This window comes from Chiloscyllium punctatum, chromosome 8 (assembly GCF_047496795.1).
Source record: "Chiloscyllium punctatum isolate Juve2018m chromosome 8, sChiPun1.3, whole genome shotgun sequence".
Classification (NCBI taxonomy): Eukaryota; Metazoa; Chordata; class Chondrichthyes; order Orectolobiformes; family Hemiscylliidae; genus Chiloscyllium; species Chiloscyllium punctatum.
Genome location: NC_092746.1, coordinates 69,561,419 through 69,586,620, shown reverse-complemented (window position 1 = coordinate 69,586,620; position 25,202 = coordinate 69,561,419). Strand labels below are relative to the sequence as shown.

Genomic DNA, 25,202 nt, shown 5'->3' with positions numbered 1-25,202 from the left:
GTCTTCTAGTTTTAGACTCCCCTACCCTGGGAAAAAGACCTTGGCTATTCCTGATGAAGGGCTCTGGCCCTAAATGTCAATTTTCCTGCTCCTCGGATGCTGCCTGACCTGCCGTGCTTTTCCAGCAACACACTCTCAACCTTGGCTATTCACCCTATGCATGCCCCTCATGATTTTATAAACCTCTGTAAGGTCACTCTTTTTCCTCTGACACTCCAGGGATAAACAGCCCCAGCCTATTCAGCCTCTCCGTATAGCTCAAACTATTCAACCTCTCCCTATCGCTCAAACATTTAAATATTTTCAAATGTAATCCTGTCTGTAAGAATTGTGTTTTTGCTATTTCTTACTGAATTATGTTTTTCAGTTTGAGTTAATAATAATTATCCATACCTCATCATTCAGCTTTTTTATTTGCTGCTTTGTTTCTTCAGCTTTAGCAGCCAGCATGGCAGGTGTAACTTGGTTAAAGTCTGTGAACATTCAATAGGAATTTACAAATTCCAGTTGTCCTCCAGTTCAACTGTGCAAAGTACTGACGATTATTGTTAGAGAAGCAATTTTAATTACTTGAAAATGCTAGCATTTAAAAAATAATATTCAGAAGAATTTAACAAAATCGTGGGATTCTAGAGGGGGTGGGAGGAGAATTGGAAACTAGGTGAGTAAGCAGTTAAATTATCTATCTCACTTACCCATCAATTCATCACCTGCTTCTTGTTAATTCTGATCTCAGTCTACTCTTTTGAGGAAGCGACAAAAGCAATTACTTCACAACTGATGGGTATCTCTTGAAATGCACAGCTTGGGTCTGATGAACTCTTAAGGCCCCGAAGTGCAATCTTAACTCTGGTTCAAATGGGGAAACCGTGGTACAGAAAGGAATAAGGGATCTAATGAAGCAATTTTTTGAAGGTTTTAATGCTTTTCCTGGGGTGTCAGGCTGACAGCTCACTGATGCCGAAATCCCTGTTTAAGTTCTCTGATCAGAGCTGATATCCACTCACTTCAGGCGACCAGGAACTAAAATTAGTTGGGAGTCATGCTGCTAACATTCACTGTGTTTGGTGCTTTTTGACCCCACTCAACCAAACCCTGCTCACACTTAAAATGTCACTATGTAACTTAAAAGACAGATTTGATGTTCATTTTTTTTAAAAACAAACATAGATACACAAGAGCTCCACCAAATGTGTGATAGGAAGCTGGCACTTCCAAAACTCATTCTGAGTGTCTGCCAGGTTGCACATCTTGAACCTGACTTAAATTAAATAGAAGACATCTGATGGTCTCTGGTGATATACCATCCACAGCAGCAGCAAGGGTTCCCCTTCAAGTAATAGTGAGGACTTCCCTGAATCTTGTAAAGAACTCATCATTGTTGATATTGTGGACATGTGGATCTCAGATGAAAGGAGGATCAGGATGATCTGCTCTCATCTACACATCAGAGGACAATTTTTAATAATATTCAAACATAATAGGGTAATAATTTTATGTTGGTTCAAGTATAAACATGACAAATATTACCTCTTGCATGTGTAAGTCTGAATGATTCTTGTCCTGTATTTTCAGTGCAAAACTCAAATCTCTGGTTTCCTATTGAACTTTTTTCATCTTCAATGCCATCGACAATTCTATAAGAATTAAACATTTAGTTGTGTTAATGTACAGATGCAAATATGAATTATCTAATTTGTGTGTGCAAAATAATATTTAAAGGTCCAGCTCCTGTGTTTGTGCATCAAATCCAAGTGGAGTGATTAACAGTTACTGTTTATCTAGACTAAGCCATCCTTCACTACTGAACTGCATCAAAATTATCTGCTTAAATTAGCAAGGGAAACCAATTACTTCAAAAAGTCTTATTTATGTTCCTGCTGAAAGACAGACCCGACTGAACAGACTCCTAACACATAATGTACAAATCCCATTTCCAGCGCATTAGACCATTTTGCAAAATGTTATTCATATTCAAGAATCACTCATTCCAACTTTGACTAAACTTTATAGGTGTGTGTGGCAGAAGTGTATTGAATATATTTTGTTTTTGTGTAAGTGTACATTCTGTAGCTTGTAATTCTGAATTATACTTTCCTTCTAGTGAAAGAAAGAAGCAGGATTTCTACTACGAATGGAAGCAAAGTGATAATGTCAATTAACTTGCGATCTAGAGACCTGGACTCATACCCATATTTAAACTGGAGTTCAAATCCCACCATGACAGCTGGGGAAATTTGAATTCAGCTAATTAACCCAAAAGGGTTAATTCCCACTTGGGTGCAATCTTATAGGGGCGTGATCGATGTGGGCTAGAACAAGATTGGAGACAGAATCACATAGAGTATCCAGCAAGGCCTATCTCATGTCAGTAGCACTTGCTACAACTTCTACGTATTTGCTGAGTGGCTTGACGATAACTTCAGTGAGTTGCCATGAAGGGGGAATTATAACTTTATAAATGCTTCATTAATGCCATAACTCACCTTATCAATATTCAGCTTTCTATTTTACCAAAGCCGAACAAGCGATACGTTGAGAATTCTTGCCATGGAAGTCAGCAGGAACATCTGGCGACTAAAGCTCGCCAAAGACTCCAAGGTACGTACCATGCACCCCATGTGCATTGACATTGACATTCAAAATATGCCAACACCTCAGAACTCTCATGGCACCTCTCACTTACAGTATGTTTCTGCTCATCAAACCACATCAGCAACAATCATTGCAATGCTACTGCAAGGACACCATGCTCGGGGACATGCACCAGCTCATAGATTGGACCAGGTTGCATGTCTGGTCTGTTCGTTTGCTGTCATAGCACTTGCTTGCTCTAAGCTTTCTTGGATGCTTGCAGCATCTCTGCCTTGCATTGCTTTCCTTTTTACCCTCTGAGCCAGACATACCAGGCTGACAGTAGTGTGGTATTCCCATGTCATTTAGCACAGACACAAAGCCAGGTAGTTTGAAATAGTTGTGAGCTGACATCAGTCAAATCAAGGGAGATAGTCTTCACTCAAGAGTAAAGGTCAGCCTCTGTATCGGTTGAAGGGCTTAGACACAGTCAGTCAGCCACTCAGGCAGTCAGCATCAGGATAATCTCTGTATAAGGGGTGAGGAACATGAATGTGAGGCAGCCCACACCTGTCTTGATTCTTAATTCCTTATTGTGGGCTGTTTTCCTCTTTGAATGAGAGAGAGGCAGCTATTATGGGAGATGAATTTGGGTGGCACAACTATAACTTTTGGTGCAAATGGGGAAGTGTCCAGAACGAGTAGGTAGTGCAGATGACAATGCAAGATTAGAGGCTAGGTTGGCTAATGGGAAGCAGAAAGTGGGCACTAATAGGTCATTTTTGAGTTGGCACAATGTGAGGTGTGTCACAAGTATCAGTATTGGGTCCATTTAAATACAATTTATTCCAATGACCACGTGTGGTTGCTAAAGTTGCCGATGTCAGAAACATAATGAGGAAAGTAAGTTGTGAAAAGGACATAAAGAGTCTGCAAAGGGATTTAGGTAAGTTAAATGAATGGCAGAAAATTGGAAGCTGGAGTATAATGTGGAAAAATGTGAACTTATCCACATCGGTTAAAAAAAAGAAAAGCAGCATAGTATTTAAAAAGAGATAGTTCGCAAATGATGCAACCCTCCACGTGAATCCTGTACATGAATCATAAAAAGGTAGTACACAGGTACAGCGAGTGATTTGCAAAGAAAACGGAATGGTGTATTTCATTGCAAAGGAAATGGAATATAAAATTTTCGATTTATTACTACAGTTGTATAGTGTACTGCTGAGGCCACAACTGGAGTACTGTATATAGTTTTGAATTTGTTATGCAAGAAAGGATGTAAATACATTAAAAGCTATTCCAAGGAGGTTTACTTGACTGATTCCTAGAGCGTAGGGAATGGAGGAGGCTCATCTTCTGTGGAAATTTTGTTTGCTTTCTGCATTCACAGAATAAGAATATCACTAGGTAGACAACATTTGTTGCCCAGAGGGTAGTTAAGTGTTGTGGTTCTGGAGTCACATGTAGGCCAGTCCAGGTGAAGATGGCAGTTTCCATCCCTAGAGGATATTAGTGAACGAGATAGCTTTTTATGACAATAGTTTCATGGTCATTGTTAGACTCTTAATTCCAGAATTTTTTAAATATTGAATTCAAATTCCACCATCTGCCATGGTAGGATTTGAACCCTTTGGTTGAACATTATCTGGGGGAAAGTGAGGACTGCAGATGCTGGAGGTCAGAGTTGACAGTATGGTGCTGGAAAAGCACAGCAGGTCAGGCAGCAATAATACCACTAGGCCATTACCTCCCTTGGTTGATAAGGTAGACAAGCAGGAGGCTGGAAGAACACAGTAAGCCAGGCAGCATCAGGAGATAGAGAAGTCAACGTTTCAGGTGTAACCTTTCTTCGGGACTGGAATGGGTGTAAAGAGAGCTGGGGTATCAACTGGATTCATTCCTCCCATCGACCAACCAGGCCGTACCCTCTACCTGTGTTCACCTATTCCTGCCTCACTATCCCGCCCTTCTCCCCACATATGACCCTCCCTCAGCCATCTCTTTATCTGTAGCTCCCCTTACACCCACCCCCAGTCCTGAAGATGGCTTACATGTGAAATGTTGACTTCTCCACCTCCTGACGCAGTCTGGCTTGCTGTGTTCTTCCAGCCTCCCACTTGAGTACCTTGGATTCTAGCATCTGCAGTTTTTTTTTTGTCCCTTGGATTTTAGACAGGCTGGGCCTATATTCAGGGGAATTCAGAAAAATGATCTTATTGAAATATCAAATATTAAAATCCTGGGGGGACTTGAGAGCACAAATGCTTCAAGGATGTTTTCCTTGCCCTTGGCTGTGTATATTGATCACTAGCCAATGAAGGGTTTGTTCAAGTCCTGCATTTTCTGGGTTCTCCAGTCTTTTGAATATAGAGAGAACAGCTAATTAATTACTTCTGCAATGTGACAAAATGTTATAGTTAATTTGGTCACAACAAGATCTATAAAAACTACTTTTGACAAATTTAGGAAGTCCTAGGCAATATCAGTAAAAAGAAATTGCTTGCTGTCCATTCTCTCACTAAAGTTCTACATGAACAGCTATAAGCCTATATTAAAGTTGCACTTCTGAATTATCATAAAGGTCTGTGGTTAGTCAACATTTGATTGAAATTGTCCATGAAACAGAATGATAACTTCATCGTAGCTTAATTGTGAAGGCTGAACTGAAGTATTGGCTGCTAAGACAGTCAGGTATTTTAGAAATGTTGAAAATCCATAGCAATAGAAATTTAACAGAAAATGTCATTGAGAAAGATATATTAACATACAATTTGTTCTATGTTTTATAATCATGCTATCAATGTATGGACTTCCATCGTACACCTATCTTAAATGGTACAACTTTGAGGGGAGTCCTAGAGCAGAGAAACCTTAAGTTTATATGCATAATTCTATGAATGTGGCCAGGCAAGTTGAAACAGTTGTTCAGGTTTATCGGATCCTTGGGTTTATAATAGAGGCATAGAGTACAAAAGTGATGCTAACCTCTACAAACTATTGGTCAGACCATATTTGGAGTACTATCTTCAGGTCCAGGCGTCTTATTTAAGGAAGGATGCTAAAGCCCTGGAGAGAGTGCAAAGGAGATTTACTAGAATGGTGAGGGATTTTAGATACAAGGAAATATTTGAAAAATTGGGCTTATTTTCCTGGGAGCTGAGAAGATTAAGAGGCAATGTTATTGAAGTGTTCAAAATTAAGAATTATTTTGACAGGGTAAAAAAGCATATTCTGTTTCCAGAAGTTGATGTGTCAGTAATAAGGGTCATAATTTTAAGATTTTCAGCAAGAGAGTGGGATTGAGATGAGGAGAAACATCTTTACTCACAGAGCTGTTTGGATTTGGAATATGCTGTCTGGAAGAGTGATGGAAGTGGATTCCATAGGAGGTTTCAAAAGAGAGCTGGATATATATTTGAAAGTGATGAAATTAGAGGCCTATGGAGACAAGGTTGGAAAATGGAACTAGCTGGATAGCTCTTTTAGGAGCCTGTAAAATTCCATGATTCTCTAATTCTATATTCAAAATTTAAAACTATAAATACTTTGACGGTAGGCGTAATGAAAACATACACTCCCAGATTAGTTTTGTTAGGCCTCTACTTCCACCCGATGTACTGAAGTGCTTCAAAAAGCTGATTCATCAGAAACTGTCTCAAAGGAAATAATGAATGGGTAAAAATTACTGGCATTGATAATTATACTAACATCCCAGGAAATAATGGAGAAATTGTGGTAGGCCCTCATTTCCTGTCCATTTTGGTTGCAAATTTTAACCTCCAAGTTTAGAAATTATTTTTAGTTTTTCTATTGTCATTCAGGGATGAGGCATTCACTGACTTATTGCCCATTCCTAGTTGCCCTTGCAAAGATGGTGGAGGACTGCCTTCTTGAACCACTGCAGTCCATTTGGTGTCATTGTTATGTTTTCGTACTAATGTACCAATATGTGGCATGTTCACTTGATTTACTCTGTCTGTTATTTTATGGAGGGATTAATAAATAACTTGAAACAAATAGGTTCACCTGCTCTGTTGCAAACAAAAAGGCAGAGGATAGCCATTCAAATCTACTGTGTTTATATACGAATACTACCACTTGCATTCACTTATGTGCCTTGGTGCAGTGAGTGCCCAGGGAGAAATGTGTTCCTCCCCTACCTTGAAATCCCTCATTTTGGTAACCACAAAAATAAAATATAAAGAAATATATTGAATATGTTTTACCTTGGACTGAGATCAGGAGGAGCATATGAGTTTAGTGCAGAGAGGTGCAGTTTTAAGTTTTTGTTTTTCTCACTCCTTATATTAACCGATTCATGATCATGTCTGCTTCTGATCATGACACCACAACCCCTGATGGGAGACCGGAAGTCTATACGGCCTGAGAGGTGCTGTTGATTAGCTGCTAGGAGATTGCTGGTATTCGTAGTTTTGTTAAAGTTCAAGGATTGATTGTAGTATGTGACACTGGTAGAAATATGTGACAATGGTGTAGTCTCATCCACTTCCTGCACGTCCTCTTCATCTTCTACAATAGAGGTGAGTTTCTGGTTTAGGTTCCCATTTCCGTTGGAATCTGACTATGTGTAAATGTGGACAAAAAAACAATCACTACAGAGGTGTTGAGAACTAAACAGTTCACTACTAACTGAATACAAATGATATGATGTAGTAGAAAAAAGACCTTTATGTCTTTCTCAACTTCAAGAAATTCCAAATACTGAATTACTTCTGAAGTGAAGATGCTAATGCAATGAAGGGTAAAAACAGCAGCAAAGTTGCATACAGTAAACAACAATGGAATAAATAACTATTGTTTTCATGATGTTGTTTGAGGGATAACTATTGGCCAGGACATTTGGCATCCTGTATGTCCACCTCAAAGTGAAGATAGAATCTGAGCTTAATGGTTCATTGGAGATGGACACTTTTGAATGCAAGCTTAGTAAATGATTATGTTAATATCAAATATTTTGAAAGTCTCTTGCCTGTAAGGCTAACAGCTCATAGCACTCTTGGATAGTTCCTGAAGTGTGGACAGAGCTTAGAAAAGAGACAAGATGGTCAGAGTAACTAGTAAATTTTACTAATTGGTTTTACATCAGCTATAGAAAAGAGGTTTGAGAGAATCGTTGAAGATAAATCATATGATTGTTTAGATAGATGGGGCATATTGAGGACATCCAACATGGCTTCAAAATAAGGAGATAAAGTCTAAAAAAACCTGAATGCAATATTTCAAGAAGTGACCAAATGATGGATGAGGAACGCCTGGTAGAAATTGCTAATTTAAGACTTCCAAAAGCTTTTGACGTGCTTCCACACAATAGGCTTCACTGCAAGCTCAAACCTCAAATATTAATGGTGTCATACAGAGTAAGAGTGGAAATTGACTGGAAGCAGGTAGGCAGAAGGTAGATGGATTTACTTGGAGACCAGTTACCATAGTTTCACACATGTATCTGTGTTGGGATTATTTCTTTTTATTAATTTTATAGGCTTGGGATGATTTGTTTGGGTTTCATAGGATAATAATGGGAAAGGATTGTGCTTAAATTTATTGTTTATTCCAATGAAATAGGTTAGGGAGAACCAGTGGATGTAATTTGACAGTGCACAGGTTGTATCTCAGGAGATAGTTCTTTTCTCACAGAATAATGGACCTCAGCATCAGACTGTTGGTCATGTGTTGCACATGAATTGATTGAATTCTTGAAATGAGAGGGGTCCTGTTCTGGGTATTGGAAGTGCTCATTCTTACAAAACATTTGGAATACAAGAAATCATGACCAGAGTAACTTTCTGCACTTGTTTTGTACTCTTATGTGAGTCTTATGTGAGTAGACTCCTTGCCCCCAAGTTGCCCTGGGTTTGCTTTTAAACCAGATGTATGTTTTTTCTGTCAGGGAATCACATGGTTCCTGGATAGGTTGAAGACTACATACGTTGCAAGGGTAAAGCATCACCATTTGTATAGGGAAAGTTATAAAGGCCTTTGCCTTTTTGTCATTGCTTGTGTGGTCTTATGGTTCTTCAGATAGAGCAACACAATGTACATTATATTTGAAGTAAGCAAATTTCTTACACCCAAAAAATTTGTAATACTAAATTTTACAATTGTTCAGGAAATGTTAAATATCTTTAATCAATTTTAAATTACACAACACCAGGTTATAGTCCAACAGGTTTAGTTGGAAGCACTAGCTTTTGGAGCGCTGCTCCTTCATCAGATGTTTGTCACTAGCTCTGAAAGCTAGTGCTTCCAATGAAACCTATTAGACTATAACCTAGTGTTGTGTGGTTTTCAACTTTGTACACCCCAGTCCAACACTGGCATCTCCAAATCATGACTTTAGTCAGTTTAAATATCACATGCAAACACAATCATGCTGGATAATATATGTTTAACTATTTGCCTTAAATAACTTTGATTTGCTTAAAGAATAGAAAACAACTTAAGTCCTAATATATTATGGTTATGATATGGCAATTAGCCGCTTTCTAATGAGCAGAATAATTCAAAAGGTGCAGCATACCTGGGACATTGTATATGATTTGTTGGACAATCTTGAAATCCCCTGTTGAAGTACAAAATCCAAATGAAGCAGAAGTACATTTTTTTTAACAGAGAGATAATTGTTGAAATCCAAAATGCAAGATTCTATGATTCTATACAATAAGGTTCTACAAAATAGTAAAGAATAATTTATTAATGGACACAGGTATATAACACAGAACGGCTGGGTTTGCTTTCTGATTTTAGAAAAACATGTGGTCATCTTCCTTTCTAATTTCAACAGTTCTTCAACTTTCCAATTCATGGTTTTTTGAATAAATACAAATGTGGTAAAAATCTATTCAGGGTTGTTACAAACCATTGTTCAGGAATATTACAATTATCTAGATCGTAACCTCGGTGTTAAGTCTTAACTAAACAAATATATACTGATGATTCAGTTATCTAACTACAGTTACCTAGACAAAGAACAGACTGTGTTACTATCAGCTATTGTCAGTACGTATTCATAACCCAATCCAGTACAGTAATCTAATGGATTCTCTCTTTGGAAAGCGAGAATGTAGTTGCTTTAAGTTGGATAAATTACTAATTCAGTTACTTTTCACTCCCAGTTATGGTGATTGATTGAGTGAAATCAAACAACAAGGCAGTCTGTTATTTACATGGTCTACTGCAAGTTTGTTCCTTACTCTATTTTGTTATACTTGGCACTATCTCTGTTCCTGAGCATGCGTTACGTGGGTGTTGATATTACTTCAGTCTTGACTGCTTTCTTTTGAAATAATTCCAGCTCAGCAGGTGAATGAAATGCACTCTTGTTATCTTCTGATCAATCAGCAGAAAACAGCAAAGGTAGCCAGGTAATTATCATGGCATCAATTGCTCAAAGTAACCTGGAACGTTCCTTGCAAGAAACATTTTTGCAAATCTAAGTTAATGAGTAGCACTGGTGTTTTATATTATTTCCTGAATTGGCACCAGTTTTAGTGTCAATTTCTGTTTGTTGTTGAATTATGGCAGAAACCTCCTCAAAAGAATTCTTTACAATTTCACAATAGAAAGATGAGTTGAATATTGGATTTATAATGTTGCGCTAAATTATTTTCAATATATACATTATTATATTTTAAATTTAATACTCAAGATTCTATATAGGTTCAGTGTCACTGATCACTTTCCTAATAGTAAATAAAGTCTACTATCGTTTTTAAAATTCTTTCATGAGATGCGAGGATCATTGGTGAGGCCAGAATTAGTTACCTATGCCTATTTGCCCTTGAGAAGTTGGTGGTTCAATTCTTGAACTGCTGCAATCCCTGGAGGGTAGTGGACACCCTCAGTGTTGCAACAAAATGAGCTCAAGAATTTTGACCTAGCGACAGTGAAGGAACAGTGATATAGTTATAAGTCAGGATGGTGACAGCTTGGAGGGTAACTTGCAGCTAATTGTGTTCCAATAGACCTGCTCCTGTCCATCTTGATGGTAGTTGTCAAGGATTGAGAAGCTGTTGTGAAAGGAGTCTTGATGTGTTGCTGCAGGGCAGCTTTCAGAGAGTACACATTATTGCCACTGTGCACTGGTGGTGGAGACATTGGCAAAACCATAAGAAATAAGAACAGGTGTAAGCCATTTGGCCCCTCAGGTCTGCTCACCATTCAATAGAATCATGGCTGATCTGTCACTCCCCATGCCAACTTTCTTGCCATATACTTGTAACCCTTGATTCCCCTCCTGTTCACGAACCTATCTCAGCCTTTGATATACACAAGGACTCTAACCCCATAACACTCCCTGGTAAGGAGTTCCAAATCAATTCTAGATCAGTTGCTGGCTAATATTAACTCTGAAGATGTTGATGGTGGGAGGTTCTGCAATGGTACTGCCATTAAAATGTCACGGTCAGATGGTTATATTCTTTTGTATTGAAAGTAGTCATTGCCTGGCACTTGTGTGGCATGAATATATTTGCCACTTATCAGGTGAAGCCTGACTTTTTTCCCATAGCTTTTATTGCATGGACATAGACCGCTGCAGTATCTGAGTTACAGATTTGTTGAACAATGCAATCATTAGCAAACATTTCTACTGTAAATGTCTCCCTTCCTCCCCTCCAGATATTTACAAAGTACATAAAGAAGTTTTGCGGCTGATGGAAGCACATTGAAAACTGGAATAGTTACAGAAACTTTTAGTCTCTTCATGAAGTTTCTTATCCACCGCAATGTTTGATAAAATGTTCAATTTCCCTGAATTCCATCACATCAACCCTTTTGAGAGTGGCATCTATGTCTCTTTGTTTGTGTGTTAAAAGTAATATTCAGTCCACATTATTAATATGTAGAAAGAGAAAAGGAAGGCACTTTTTTACTTTTCTGAATGTCTTTTTATCTTTGCGAAAAATTTCTTCTTGAGGCAAACAGTACTGTTTTGACACCAGGGACTTCCTGTCCATAACCTGAAACATATCTAAACCAACAGCTACTTACAAAGCTTATGCCTGCAATTCCCAAAAGAAGGCTAAACTTGAACTATTACTTAATACAGTTTTACATTTCACCACATGTTAAAATATTTGCTACACTTAATAAAGGAACTACACTTAAAAGAATGATCAATAAAACTGGTGACACAAGCACAATCCAATGTTAAAGTTTGTTTAGTTAAGAATAATTTTCTAATAACACTGGGAAGTTTTGAATGAAGTGATCTCTAGCTTAGGACAATCAACCAACATATATGCTCCACAGATACCAAAAGTTTGAAAAAATTGAAAGTGTTTTGGAAATCAAAATTGCAATTATTCTTGTTGATGAAAATTCTGAAACATCAGCTTTTTCCATTGGAAAAATTAAATTACAAGAAGTATATATTGATGTTAGTGAAAACGTTCTTTGTCTGAGGATTCAGTTGTATCTCAATTACTGACCAGCTGTAAAATAAGTTTTGCCTTTGCGCAGTGATTCAGACAGCTTCTCAAAGTAAATCAAGGAAATACAGAGAGAAACTGACTGAGGTCTATTGTTTAAGAATTCCTCAGCTAACAGCAATTGAAATACTGCATCTTTAAAGGCATATTGTTAAGGAGGCATACCTAGAATAAAAAGGCATGGACAGAATAACCTTGAGCATAATCAGATCAACAAAACAATTGATGGAGGGATGAAGAAGTAGCTCAGCAAATCCTGCGGAGACAAAGATAAAGAAACACATTGGGATGAATACAACCACCTTCAGAAGCAAATCAGAAGGCCATTGGGGGAAGCAAAATGATTCTAGAAATGAGAACAAGATGTAGACGGTAAACAGAAAATTATGAATTGAAGCCCATGGGGCTGTCGGAGCAGTAATTGTGTGGAACTGAAATTGGTCCAGAGGCAGTAAGCAGCAATTAGTATTAAATTGTTGTTTTTCAGACTTGAGGGAAGCTGAAAATGGTGTGCCCCAAGGGTCAGTATTAGAAGCTCTGTCCTTTTCAATATACATTAATGATCTGAAGTTGAATATAAGTGGTATAATTTCACAGTGTGTAGATGACACAAATTCAAGATGTAGTTAATAGTAAGGAAGAGAACAGAAGAGAACAATAAAGATGGACAGTGGAAATGGAAAGACACTTGATAGATGAAATTTCATGCAGAGAAATAAAGTAGTACATTTTGATCAGAAAGAAGAAAAGTGACAATATAAACTAAATGGTACAATTTTATATGGAGTTGACTAGACAGACTGGGGTTTCAACTATATAAACTATTGAGGATAGCAGAGCTAATAATAAGAACTTGGAAAAGCATACAGGATTTATTGATAGAGACCACTGCTCTTCATTGCAGTGAAATAGCCCTTAGTAATGCTACAAATTGCATCCAAGCATGACTGCAAATGTCAGCCCTATGGCTTTGCTGGTGTAGACATAATGGAAATGCTGAGGAATGAAAATGGAGGCTGAATTCCTTTTGCCATTTCTGGTCTGCCATACCTGTGTGAACATGACTGTGGTCTATCATGAGCAAATTGTAATGTTATTCAATGTTAAATTAAGGTTTGCCATCTGATCTACCCTTTTGGACTTTGTAGGTTATATCACTACTCTCAAATTGAAAACTCACCAGGACTGACTGACTGACTGTGTGGAGTTTGCACGTTCTCCCCGTGTCTGCGTGGGTTTCCTCTGGGTGCTCCGGTTTCCTCCCACAATCCAAAGATGTGCAGGTCAGGTGAATTGGCCATCCTAAATTGCCCGTAGTGTAGGTAAGGGGTAGATGTAGGGGTATGGGTGGGTTGTGCTTCGGCGGGGCGGTGTGGACTTGTTGGGCCGAAGGGCCTGTTTCCACACTGTAAGTAATCTAATCTAATCTAATCTAAAAAACTATTGGAAGGAAGTGGCAGGGAACCTTCAGCTGGGGTGTTTCTGACTTCTTTTGCCTATTGCTGGGTGAGTAGAAGTACTGAGCTCAGTGTTGTTGAGGAGTTCAGAAAAGGTGCTGGAAAAGCCTGGTGTTTGATTTTACAAGGAGTGCAGGACTTTGATGATCTGTTAGCAGAAGGCCTGGCAGTTCAATTGGAGATTATAATTGCAATCTCTCTTCAGCTGGAGCACCATAAGAGTGTGAATTTAGAGAGTAAAAGAAGAAAGAGGAGGAGGGGTCTGAATTGGAGACTATACTCACCCTAATACATTCAGGGAAAACATCAGAGCATGGTCTAAGACAGCCACGTTGACCAAGGAAGCAGTCCCCGAACTATGCCACCTCCTTCCTCTACCAGGATCTGTTTTTGCAGGCAAGGACACAGCTCCTAATTTCCATCATGTTTGGCCCTCAATTCCTAGGTAAGGGGCTGCTATCCTGGAGCTGGCAACATTGGTAATTCACTGGAAAGCAGCTGCTGAGGTAAAGGAGGGATTATTTACCAGGAGAGAGATTCTGCAGTCATCCCTCTAACCGGAAAGAAGGAACATGGTTTTATCAGGGTGTCAGAATTTGCAATGGTGCAGGAAGCCACAGCTGGCATGCACAAGGTACTACATCCAAAAGCAGAAATATACCAGAACTGCCAGAGATAGCACTTCCTTTGAGGGAAAGTACTGTCTGGCTAAAACCCTGTGTTTCTTATTGCTGAATGCCTGCCACTCTGTGTGTGCTTTCATCCTGAGGCAGTCAACATCTACCAGAGTATTTCAGCACCCCGTCAGATCAGGGTTAGTTGCTGCACAATATTGCTCCACCACCTGACCATGTTTCCATTGGTGGACTGCTCAGGGAAAGCCCAACAGTCCTCAGTGGAGTGTGCCTCCAGACTCGTAATGCTGCATTCTCCACCATCTCAGTCCAATGAGTGTACAGTTCTCAACAGCAGATTGTCTGTATGGTCCTTGGGAAAAGCAGAGGAGGAAGAGGAAAAGGATAGGGATAAGAAAAAGGAGGAGGAGGGAGGAGGAAACCTTTCGGATGCATTCATTCTGAATGGATTGTAAGGGAGCATCTGGTCTGACAACAGACCTTCTAAAGTTTCCACTGGGAATAATCATGGCATCCGCCTAGCTATAACTCTGAAGTAAACACAGCACTGAAAATAATTTCATAACCACTGTAACCACCAATATTTGCAAACTTTTATTAAAAAAGACTGGACTAGTCAACCTTATTCTTTCCCTTTATGCCCTCCAAATATCTTTGCCTCACCCAGATCTCCTTTCACTAATTGCTGCAGCATGGTTGCTGTCTTTCAATAGGGACAGTTTTGCAGGATGATCTTGTGCAACTCTGGGCCTCAAGTCCAAATTTGGACTGCACTACCCGTAGCTGTTTGAAATAGTTGGCTGACAAGGAGCAGCAGGCACACTGGTAGAATGGCAGCCATGAGAGCACAAGTGCTGTCCCCTGAGAGAGGACATCAAGTTCAGAGCTCCATGAAGCCACTGGCACTTCCCAGTGCGGTGCCTCAGTAATTCTAGTAATCTGCTGGAATACAGGTTGCTGGTTTACTGTAGGAGGCTATAGGTGTTCTCCTTTGAAAGCTGGAATTTGCTGGCATGATGGCTAAGCTTCAAAAATGTCTCTCATGTTCATTGTCTGAGCTTCCACTGCTACACTGAGAGACTAGGTAGCTGCTGCCGATGCTCCAATTGAATGGAAACATTGACAATCAGACGCTGCACCATGCCAGCTCTGCACATGCCCATGACTTCCATTTGGGAAAGGATTGGCTCCAAGCTCAGTGCCAAATCAAATTGAAGCCTGACCCCTGCATAAGCCTTGGCTGGAATGGGTGTCTATGTGGATTTGATTTGATTTGATTTGATTGAATTATAGTCACATGTACTTAAGTACAGTGAAAAGCTTTATTTACGAGCAGTACAGCCAGATCATAGTAAGCAAGGACATGCAGATCATAGGGTGAAAAGAAAACTAGACAGAGGCATGCAAGTTACATTGCACAGGGCTAGGCAAGATCAACATGAGCAAGATCAGCACTATCTGAATTTAGAGAGACCATATGTCAGTCTAATAACAGCAGGAAAGAAGCTGATCCTGAATCTGCTGGTGTGTGTGTTCAGGCATCTGTATCTTCTGCCTGATTGAAGAGGTTGTAAGAGAGTATTACCAGGGTGGGAGGGGCCTTTGATGATGTTGGCAGTCTTTCCGCAGCAACAGGCCGTGTAAATGGAGGGCTGTCAATGCACCTGAGTACATGTTCATCAGCTTCGATTTGTACACTGCTCCTGATCTAAGTCTTCTGAAGCAACCTCATCTATGCCCTTGCTTATGAGGCAGCTGCCACATCCTCCCTGCATGGCCTGGCTGCAGCCCCATTTGTGCCCAGTAATTCATTATGTGCTGATCCCAATCTATGCTATGCTTCAAAGTACACACAATGACAGCTGGTAGCTGTGAGTGCCAGATTAAATGATGATGTTTCTTCAAGAAGCTTTTACTCCTGCTGATGTCTTTGCAGATGAAACTGCAGTTCAAGGGGAACTTTTTGGGTTTTCGACAACAGCAATACCAAATTGGAAAACTTAGTAAGTCAAGAGGAGAAGTAAGGGGTCTAGAGACACACTTCTCCAATTCTTCAAGATAGATAGTAGGATATGAGAACCCACCTAAGAGATGAACATGCTGGTACATCTGATGAAATCCTCGCAGCTGATGGTATATGTTGTGGTCCATTCAATCCATCTGAAATGGTAGATTCACTGCCACCAATCCGTCTTGTTAGTGTTACTGTTAGCTTGTAACCTAGTACCATCCTAATAGGTGGAGCTTATCTCGTGCTGCAGTTAACCCTTTCAGGTACTGCTGTCCTATATAATATTTCTGCTCAAGTTTTTATTTTCTAATTATTTTCTACTTACTAACTTCTTTATGCAGTTGTTTCAAATAAGTAGGCTTATCACCACCTCATCTTCCTAAAAGCCTCTGAGTTTACAAATAGCTGACAACTTGGTTTGATTGGAAACCTGCTGCTTGAGGATGAGGCATTCAGATGCAGTTTGTTACTGTACTGTAACTTGCTGCATCTTTGATTTACTGAATGCCCTTTGAGGGGTGTTCTCTGGCATCAATGTCACTGGCAAAGGTTTGTTTCTCTTGGATGATCTAAGTTTTCTCAAATTTTCTCAGAGAAGGTAATTGTATTCCTTAACCAAGCAAACTTCTCCTTTTGACATTGTTACAAGGCAAACTTGATATGATTATTTTATTCTTAATCGTATTATTCTGGATAACATCATCATTTAATCAGGTTCAGTCACAGACAGTAACGCTGAATGTGCTGTTTTGGTGAGCTTTCCTAAACAGCTGATCTGACGACATTATGAGTCTACTATTAACTCAAGATTGTTGTGATGTCTAGGATGTCTGATGATCAGATTTTAAAGATACATCTGTAGCTGGAAGACAAATGAACAATTTCTCAAAATATGTAAAATCAGTAATATCTCCTAACCTGTTAATTGTGAAGAGTTGTCACACCCCAATGTAATTAAACTCAAGTGGTGAATATTTTCCCTTACATTTTGTGAAAATTCTTTTGAAACCTATGAAGTATTTTAGTTGAGTAGAGTTATGTTGATCACTGTTTTATTTTAGCTGATTGAGATTGTTCAACATCCTGTAGAATTTTAAGAACAAAGTGTACTTTTCTGCTCAGAAGTGAGAAATGTTGGTTTTTGATGGTGTATAAATTGGTGTCTGTATTTCTTGAGGACTCTCAGCATGACCTTAATCTTAAGCAGTGTGCTGCCTGTATCATGGCAGAAGGTTATAGCTTCATTCTCCTTCACTGATTTCAGATATTACTCATACCAGTGTCAACTTTGGTACTAGTTAGATTGTTATGAACCTGTAGGATCTCTGTCATATCTGGTTCAAACGAGTCATCTATTACCCAAGGAGTAGTTGAGTTGCATCTTTCAAAGGTGGTTCATCATCATAGAAGGATATGTAATCAAAAGAAGGTATGTTTAGTCGTCTGAAACTTCTTCCCAATGTGCTTGCTGTAAGGTGTTAACCTCTTTGTGCAAGTAAGCATTAGTAGTTCAGTGGTCCAAGAGTTTTTAAAATATTTTTGCACATTGTTTAGAAATGCTTACTGACTAAGTATAGCGCTTAGGCTTTTCTTTAGCTTCTCAATCTAGAACTTTTCCTTAAATGTAAGAATTTCACATTCCAGTCGTAGATCGTATTGACTTCAAGTGTCCAATATTGATGGTTTTATCCTAGGTTTATGATTGGTGTTTTTCCCCAAGTAGCTGTGGTAAGACTCCATCCTCTACATAAGACTTTTGGCTGTTTTGGGCTTCTACAGATTGAATTGGTACAATTATCCAGTCTTTTGAACTGCTGACTGCTGCGTTACCAGAAACTGATGGGCTTTGAGTGCTTTAATATGGCTGGATGTTTAAAGTTACATGATTTTCAGAATACCTCGTCTTTTCTTTTTCTTCTTGTGTATTACTGTGATTTTTAGTGGAAACAAAGCTTTCTTCAAAAGCTCACCACTGCTAGAATTGTTTTATGGGACAGTGGGTCCACCTTCTGCTACTATAACAGTATATATTACAAAATCAGCACCATTGTACGCATGATGTATGTTAAAACCTAGAATATAGAACAGTACATCACAGGAACAGGCCCATCGGCCCACCATGTCTATGCCAACTATGATGCCATTCTAAACTCATCCCATCAGCCTGCACACGGTCAATATCCTACTATTCCCTACGTATTCATGTGCCTGTTCAAATGCCCATTAAACTTTGCTAATATGTCTGCTCCTACCACCTTCCTTGGCAATGCATTCCAGATACCTACCACCCTCTGTGAAATAAATGTTCCTCACACCTCTCACCTTAAAACAATAGCCCTGGTATTTGACATTTCTACCCTGGGAAAATGACTCTGATTATTCACTCTATACATGCCTCTCAGAATTTTAAATACTTAAATCGGATCACCTGTCAGCCTCTGACACTCTAGCAAAAACATTCCAAGTTTGTCCAACATTTCCTAATAGCTGATACACTCCAATCCAGGTAAGATCCAGGTACACCTCTTTTGCACCCTCTCCAAAGCCTCCACATTCTTCCTATTGTGTGGGAACCAAAACTGTACACAATGCTCCAAATCTGGTCTAACTAAAGTTTTACACAACTTCAATATGATTCACAAACGTTTATACACAATGCCCTGACCAATGAAGTCAAACTTGCCTTACCATGTTATCCACTTGTGTTGCCATTTTAAGGAAGTTATGGACTTGCACCACAAGATCCCTCTGTATATTAATGCTCCTAAGGGTCTGCCATTTACTCTATACTGACCCCTTTGCATTTGGTCTCCAAAAATGTATCACCTCATATTTGTCCATTTCTCCACCCAATTTTCCAACTCATCTATATCCTGCTTTATCCTTTGATAAACTTCTTCTGCTATTCACAATTTTTATGTCATCTGCAAACCTACTAATTCAATGAACTACATTTTCATATAAGTCATTTATATAATATATAGTACAAACAATTGAGGTCCCTTATGGAACACCACTGGTCAGAGATCTCCAGCCTGAGAAACATCCCCCCCCATAACTTTTCTGTGTCTTCAATGACCAAGTCAATTTTGTATCCAATTTGCAAACTTACTGTCGATCTCATGTGACTTAATCTACTGGACCGGCCTACTATGAGGAACCTTGTCAAATGTTGTGATTTTGTTCATCAAATCTGTCTGAAAGACCTTGGGTAAATTCATTGCCACTAATCATTCTGATTGCTATGAGTCTAAATTATTGATACTGCATGGGGAAGGATGTCCACACAGTCTTTGGCAGAATTTGGACTTGGTCTCAATGACAAAATGGGTTTATTACATTGTGCTTAGTAGTTAGTTGCAGCAAATCTGAGTTACATGATAATCTCTTGTGAGACATCAGGCTATATGTTAGATTAACTACACATCACTATTAGTTGTTACTTAAAAATCACTGGCTAACACCTACCAGAGTATATCCTTTATATCCTGATGAGCCAAACTGATCTTCAATGGTAGTCAACCCTTTCAGGTACTAACAACAAATGCAATCCTGAATATTCTCAGTTGCTGCTGGATATAATGGTCCTAATTGATGGAACACAGATTAGTGGATTGCAGTGAGAGTCTACATTCCTTTTTTATGACGTTCCAATTTAGCTGAACACAGATAGCTAGAAATTGGCTAACTTCGAGACAAGTTAGAGGTGGGGGGTGCATTTTCAGGATGGCACCCTGCAACTATTGGAGTGCCATTAGTATTGACAAAATATATTAGAGACTTGGATGAGGGAAGTGAAGGTATTGTCATTAAAATTGCAGATGATACAAAAATAGATCAGAAGGCAAGTGGTGGGGATGGGAAAGGAGTCTACAGAGAGATATAGACAGGTGACGTGATTGCTCAAAAACATGGCAGATGGATATAATGAGGGAAAATGGAAGATTATACACTTTGACAGGAAGAATAGAAGAATATTATTCAAATGGAAAAAGATTACAGAAAGCTGCATCACAGAGGGATTTGGGGATCCTCATGCCTAAATCATAAATGATCAGCATGTAAATTCAGCAGGCAGTCAAAAAGTTGCTCTTTATTTTTAAGGGAATGCAGTATAAAGAAAAAGGAGATCTTGCCAAGACTATGCAATACACTAATCAGCTCACACTTAGAATTTTGAGAATAGTTTGGTCCCTTAATATAAGAAAAGATGTACAAGTATTTGAGGCAGCCCCAAGAAGGCTCACTAGGCTGTTTCTAGGTATGGAGGGATTTTCTTGTGAGGAGAGGTTGAGTAAATTGAGCTTAATAGTTCTTGGAGTTTTGAAGAATGAGAGGTGACTTTACTGAAACATATAAGATTCTGAGGGAGCTTGACATGGTAGATGCACAGTTGTGGAGAGATTGTTTCCCCTTATGAGGGAGTGGAAGCCAGAGGGCATAATCTGCGAGTAGTTTGGTTGTTCTGTTTAGATAAAGATGAGGAGGGTAGTGAATCTGTTGAATTCTTTATCACAGAGGGCGATAGAGGTTGGATCATTAAATATATTGAAAGCCAAGATAGATAGATTTTTAATCAGTGCAGGAATTAGGTTATGGGGAAAAAGGCATGATCATATTGAATGGTAGAGCAAACTTACTGAACAAAATAATTTACTTCTCCTCCTATGTCTTATGGTCTTATTCCACTGTGTTGGGAAACACATTTGTCGTAATCTCTAATCTTGACTAATGCTTCTTTTGTTTTTAGTGTACTCTGGTTCTGTAGTCAAAGTCAACTGGATAGTTCAACAAAAGGTTCAGTGCTTACAAAATTCTCTTTTCTGAATGCTATCAATGAAACATTTCACAATTCCTCTGGATGGAGCGTCCCAGAGCAACTGAGATCAACTCTTAACTTGGTATTTTCAAATCAAAGGCAACTTCTGCAAAGATGTAGCATAAAGTACATTGTAATGTTTGATTTACATTGGACATGCCTGGAAAGCCCTCATTCTATTTATAGCACTCTCAAAATGACGGTTGTCCAAGAGAAACAGGGCTGTAATTTTGTATTTATTTTGATCTCTTAAGAAAGGCATACCACAATTTTCAAAATCTGGATTGCAATAAATCCAATAATACCGTGCAAAGGATCTTGAATTTATTGAGCAGTGTGAACACTTTTGCAGTACTGCATACAATCCTGGTCGCTCCGCCAATGGAAATATGTTATTAAACTGGAAAGGATGTTAAAAAAGATTTACACTGAGACTGGAAGATTTTGGTTATAAAGAGAGGCTGTATGGATTGGGACTTTTTTCCCTGGAGGAGACGGAGGGATGGCCTTACAGTAGTTTATAAAATCAGAGGGGCAGAGACAAGGTGAATAGCCAAGATCTTTTCACCAGGGTAGGGGAGTTCAAAACTAGAGGGCATAGGTTTAAGGTGAGAGAGGGAGTGATTTAAAAGGGCTCTCGGGGCAACTTGTTCACATAGATGGTGGTACATATAACGAACAAGCTGCCGGAGGAAGTGGTAGAGGCCGATACAATTACAAAAGACATTTGAACAGGTTCATGGATAAGAAAGGTTTAGAATGATATGGAAGAAATGCAGGAATATGGGATTAATTTAGTTTAGGAAACCTAGTTGGCATGGACAAGTTGGGCTGAAGGGCCTGTTTGGTGCTAAATGACTCCAAGTCTCTACAACACCTTATACATTTTACAAAAATTTTGAAAACTCTTAATGAAACTGGTCCTTGAATTTGTTTTGTTCTCCTCTGTGATGGTTAGGTCCAGCTTGTACACCTTCTTTATGGAAGATACAAAGGCTTCTCCCAAGCTGAGCTGACAACTGTGCATTTTACTCGAATGTTAAGGGATTCCTGTTTAAACAGTTATCCTTCCAAATTTTCCATAACTATTTGAATGCAGCATGGCAAAACACCTTAGAAATGTTGTATTTCTGGGGTCAACGTCTTGCCACCTGAGGATTTAATACAACATGGGAGGAAATCAAATCCTCTAAAATAATGTAAGTATTTTTTCTTTCATGTTAGTGCTGCAGCTGTTATTCCAGTACTGGTCCCTACACCCTACTTTCCAGCCACATGGATCCCAAACACCTCAACAATTTCACTTTAACCTACAATCTTTCCCTTCTTCACCAGGGATTCTACCACATCATGCTGTCAATGCTCTCTATGTCAATTTTAGTTAAACAAGCTGTTGATTGACCATCTCTAGTATTTTTATAACTCCTAAATAATGGCCCATTGTCCTTTCATTTTGTTGTGCACGGACTGTTTGTTGTAGTGCATAGGTAAAAGGCTTTTACCCAAAACGTCGATTTCGAAGCTACTTGGATGCTGCCTGAACTGCTGTGCTCTTCCAGCACCACTAATCCAGAATGTTGTAGTGCATAGCCTGTTCTAGATTCTGCTGTGACATTCTGCTGGATATGCTGCTGCTGTACACAGCCGAGCTGGAACATTGTGAATGCTGGTAATGTGTTAATAGTAATTGTTTCCTAATGTTGATATATTTCATTCTTCCTCCTCTATGAATACAGCAACTCATTACTTAATCCCAAAAGCTTCTTTCCTCATTTCAGCTTCTGTCTTGCCATTTCTTCTTCATTTGAATTACAGTTGTGAGAGCCTTATTAATAAAAGGGGCCAAACATATTAAAGTCTCAACTAGAACTAAAGGAAGGAGGAATTCTGGAAATGACAATCATTAGAGAAGTGGTATTGAGTGTCCTGGTGGACTTCATCCTGGAATCTTAAAAGGAAGTGGCTAGCAACATAATTGAATCATTCATTTAATTTTCCAAAACTCCCTTGATTCAGGGATGGTCCCATTAGATTGGAGGATAGGAAATGTAACACTTTTATTCAAAAGGGAGGAAACCAGAAAGCAGGAGTGTACAGGCCAATTCCACCAGTGACAATACCTTCACGCCACCCTCTGCCGCTAAGTGCAAAACGTAAGAACTGGATGGCTTACAATTGCCAGTGTTTGTATATGACACAGAGAGTTAGTCTAAAGGTGGGGATTACAATAACCAAAGCAGAATAGTATTAGGATAATGTTCAGGGAAGGGTCAAATACATATATTGGGATTTGGCAAGTGGAAATTGGAGATGGAGAACTCAAGTCAGGTGGATTCACACTCAGCAACCACCATCTCTCTCTCTCTGACGCTATCTTTCTGCTCAGTGAGCTGGCATCTGGGCTGAGTACAAATCATTGCATAAATCTTCAGCAGAGGGGAGAGGGAGATCTGAGTCATCTCAGTTTTACCCTTACTGACACAGTAATGTTCCTTTTCTTGCAAATTGACTTTTAAAATAAAATGCTAGAATTTGGTTATGGCAGAATTCTGCTTCATAACCTTGTTGGAAATTATCCTGAGGGTGATTGACTGAACTCAAAATACCTAAGCACAATTCCAATAATTTTGATCCTGGAAGGTTACAATAATTGTGGATCATATTTATAATACAGCTTAATTAGACATGTCTGGGAAGCATCAAGCTTATTAGCAAACAAAAATAAAGCATAAAAAGAAATAACTGAGAATATCCTAAGAACTAATGTTTCTTTCTTTCAAAACTGTTTACTCTGGTCTTGTTCAGCATTTTTTCAATGGTCTGGGTTAGATTAAGATTAAGTTTCTGACTACATTTGTTTTCGCTTTGTATTCTGGAATTGCTATGGTTGTTAAATATGTTGCAGGTTAGAACAGTGGCAATAGCAGAAATTGATGTTTTACAATCCCACAAATACTGAAGGTACATTACAGAACCATGAGAAATTGAACAGGAGAATGCTGAAAGGGTTCCAACAAACATGGAGATCATAGAGTGCTTTTTTAGAAAAAATATTTTTACTGTTGAATAATACATTAGTGCTGGGTTTTGGGAAAATACTCTTTCTTCAATTTATGTTTTTCTCTGTGATTGGTGGTATATATTTTTATAATAAAATCAAAAACATCAGAATATTACCTGCCTTTTTTAAAATTCATTCTTGCGATGTGGACACCTCTGGCAAGATCAGCATTTATTGCTCATCCCTTATTGTCCAGAGGATAGTAAAGGCTCAACCAGATTGTTGTGGGTCTGAAGTCATATGTAGGCGTGTCCAGGTAAGGACATCAGATTCCCTTCTCTAAAGACTTGAGTGAATCAGATAGGTTTTTATGACAATTAACAATGGTTACGTGGCTATCACTGGACTAGCGTTTTATTAAATTTGCATTTCAGCCTCTACCCATGGTGGAATTCAAACTCGTGTTGTAGAATCATAGTGGTCTACAACACAGAAAAAGGCCCTATGGTCAATCAATTCTGTACCTGTCAAAAACAACCACTTCACTATTCTAATCCCATTTTCCAGCAACTGGCCTGTAGCTGTATGTCTTAGCATCATAAATGCAAATCTGAATACTTCTCAAATGTGATGAGAGTTTCTGCTTCTAACATCCTTACAGGTAATGAATTCCAGATTCCCATCAGTGAAATAATCTTTACTCATATTCCCACAAAACCTTCTGCCCCCTAACTTGAATCTAAACCCCCATCCCACTCCAGTCACTGGTGTTTCCAACAATGGGAAAAGTTTTTCTCATTTACTCTATCTATGCCCCTCGTAAGTTGAAAATTCTCAGTCAAGTCGTACCTCAGTCTCCTCTATTCCACAAAAAAAAAACAAGTCTATTCAATTTCTCTTCAGAACTAAAACTCTGCAGCAACATCCTGGTAAATCTCCTCTACAACCTCGCCAGTTCAATCACATCCTTCCATAACGTGGACTCACCAGAATGATGCCTGGACTGGATGGAATAGGCTTGCAGCAAAAAAAAACATAAACCAAAAAACCAGCTGTTTGCAAGTACAGGAAATATTTGCATGTTAGTCTTTGAAATTACAGCCATGAATGGGATCACATTCATAACTACAAGCACTTGTAATGGATGATCGTAAATTGGGTTGCCTTATACATAAACGGATTATTTCAGGAGGTGAAAGAAAAACAAGTAAATTGAGGAAATAAAAATAGCATTCAAACCTGTTTTGATAAAC

At 38.8% G+C, this 25,202-nt stretch overlaps 1 protein-coding gene across 1 annotated transcript in view; it reads right to left on the bottom strand.

The window, feature by feature from the left end:
• The window catches only part of kcnh8 (potassium voltage-gated channel, subfamily H (eag-related), member 8), a 431,818-nt gene that overhangs the window by 30,682 nt on the left and 375,934 nt on the right, over positions 1-25,202 (bottom strand). Inside the window, exons 12-15 of the mRNA XM_072575729.1 lie at positions 9,116-9,157; positions 6,804-7,159; positions 1,531-1,637; positions 394-473 (exon numbers count right to left, since the gene is read on the bottom strand). Coding sequence (XP_072431830.1) covers positions 394-473; positions 1,531-1,637; positions 6,804-7,159; positions 9,116-9,157 — 585 coding nt within the window. The remainder of the gene's footprint in view (positions 1-393; positions 474-1,530; positions 1,638-6,803; positions 7,160-9,115; positions 9,158-25,202) is intronic.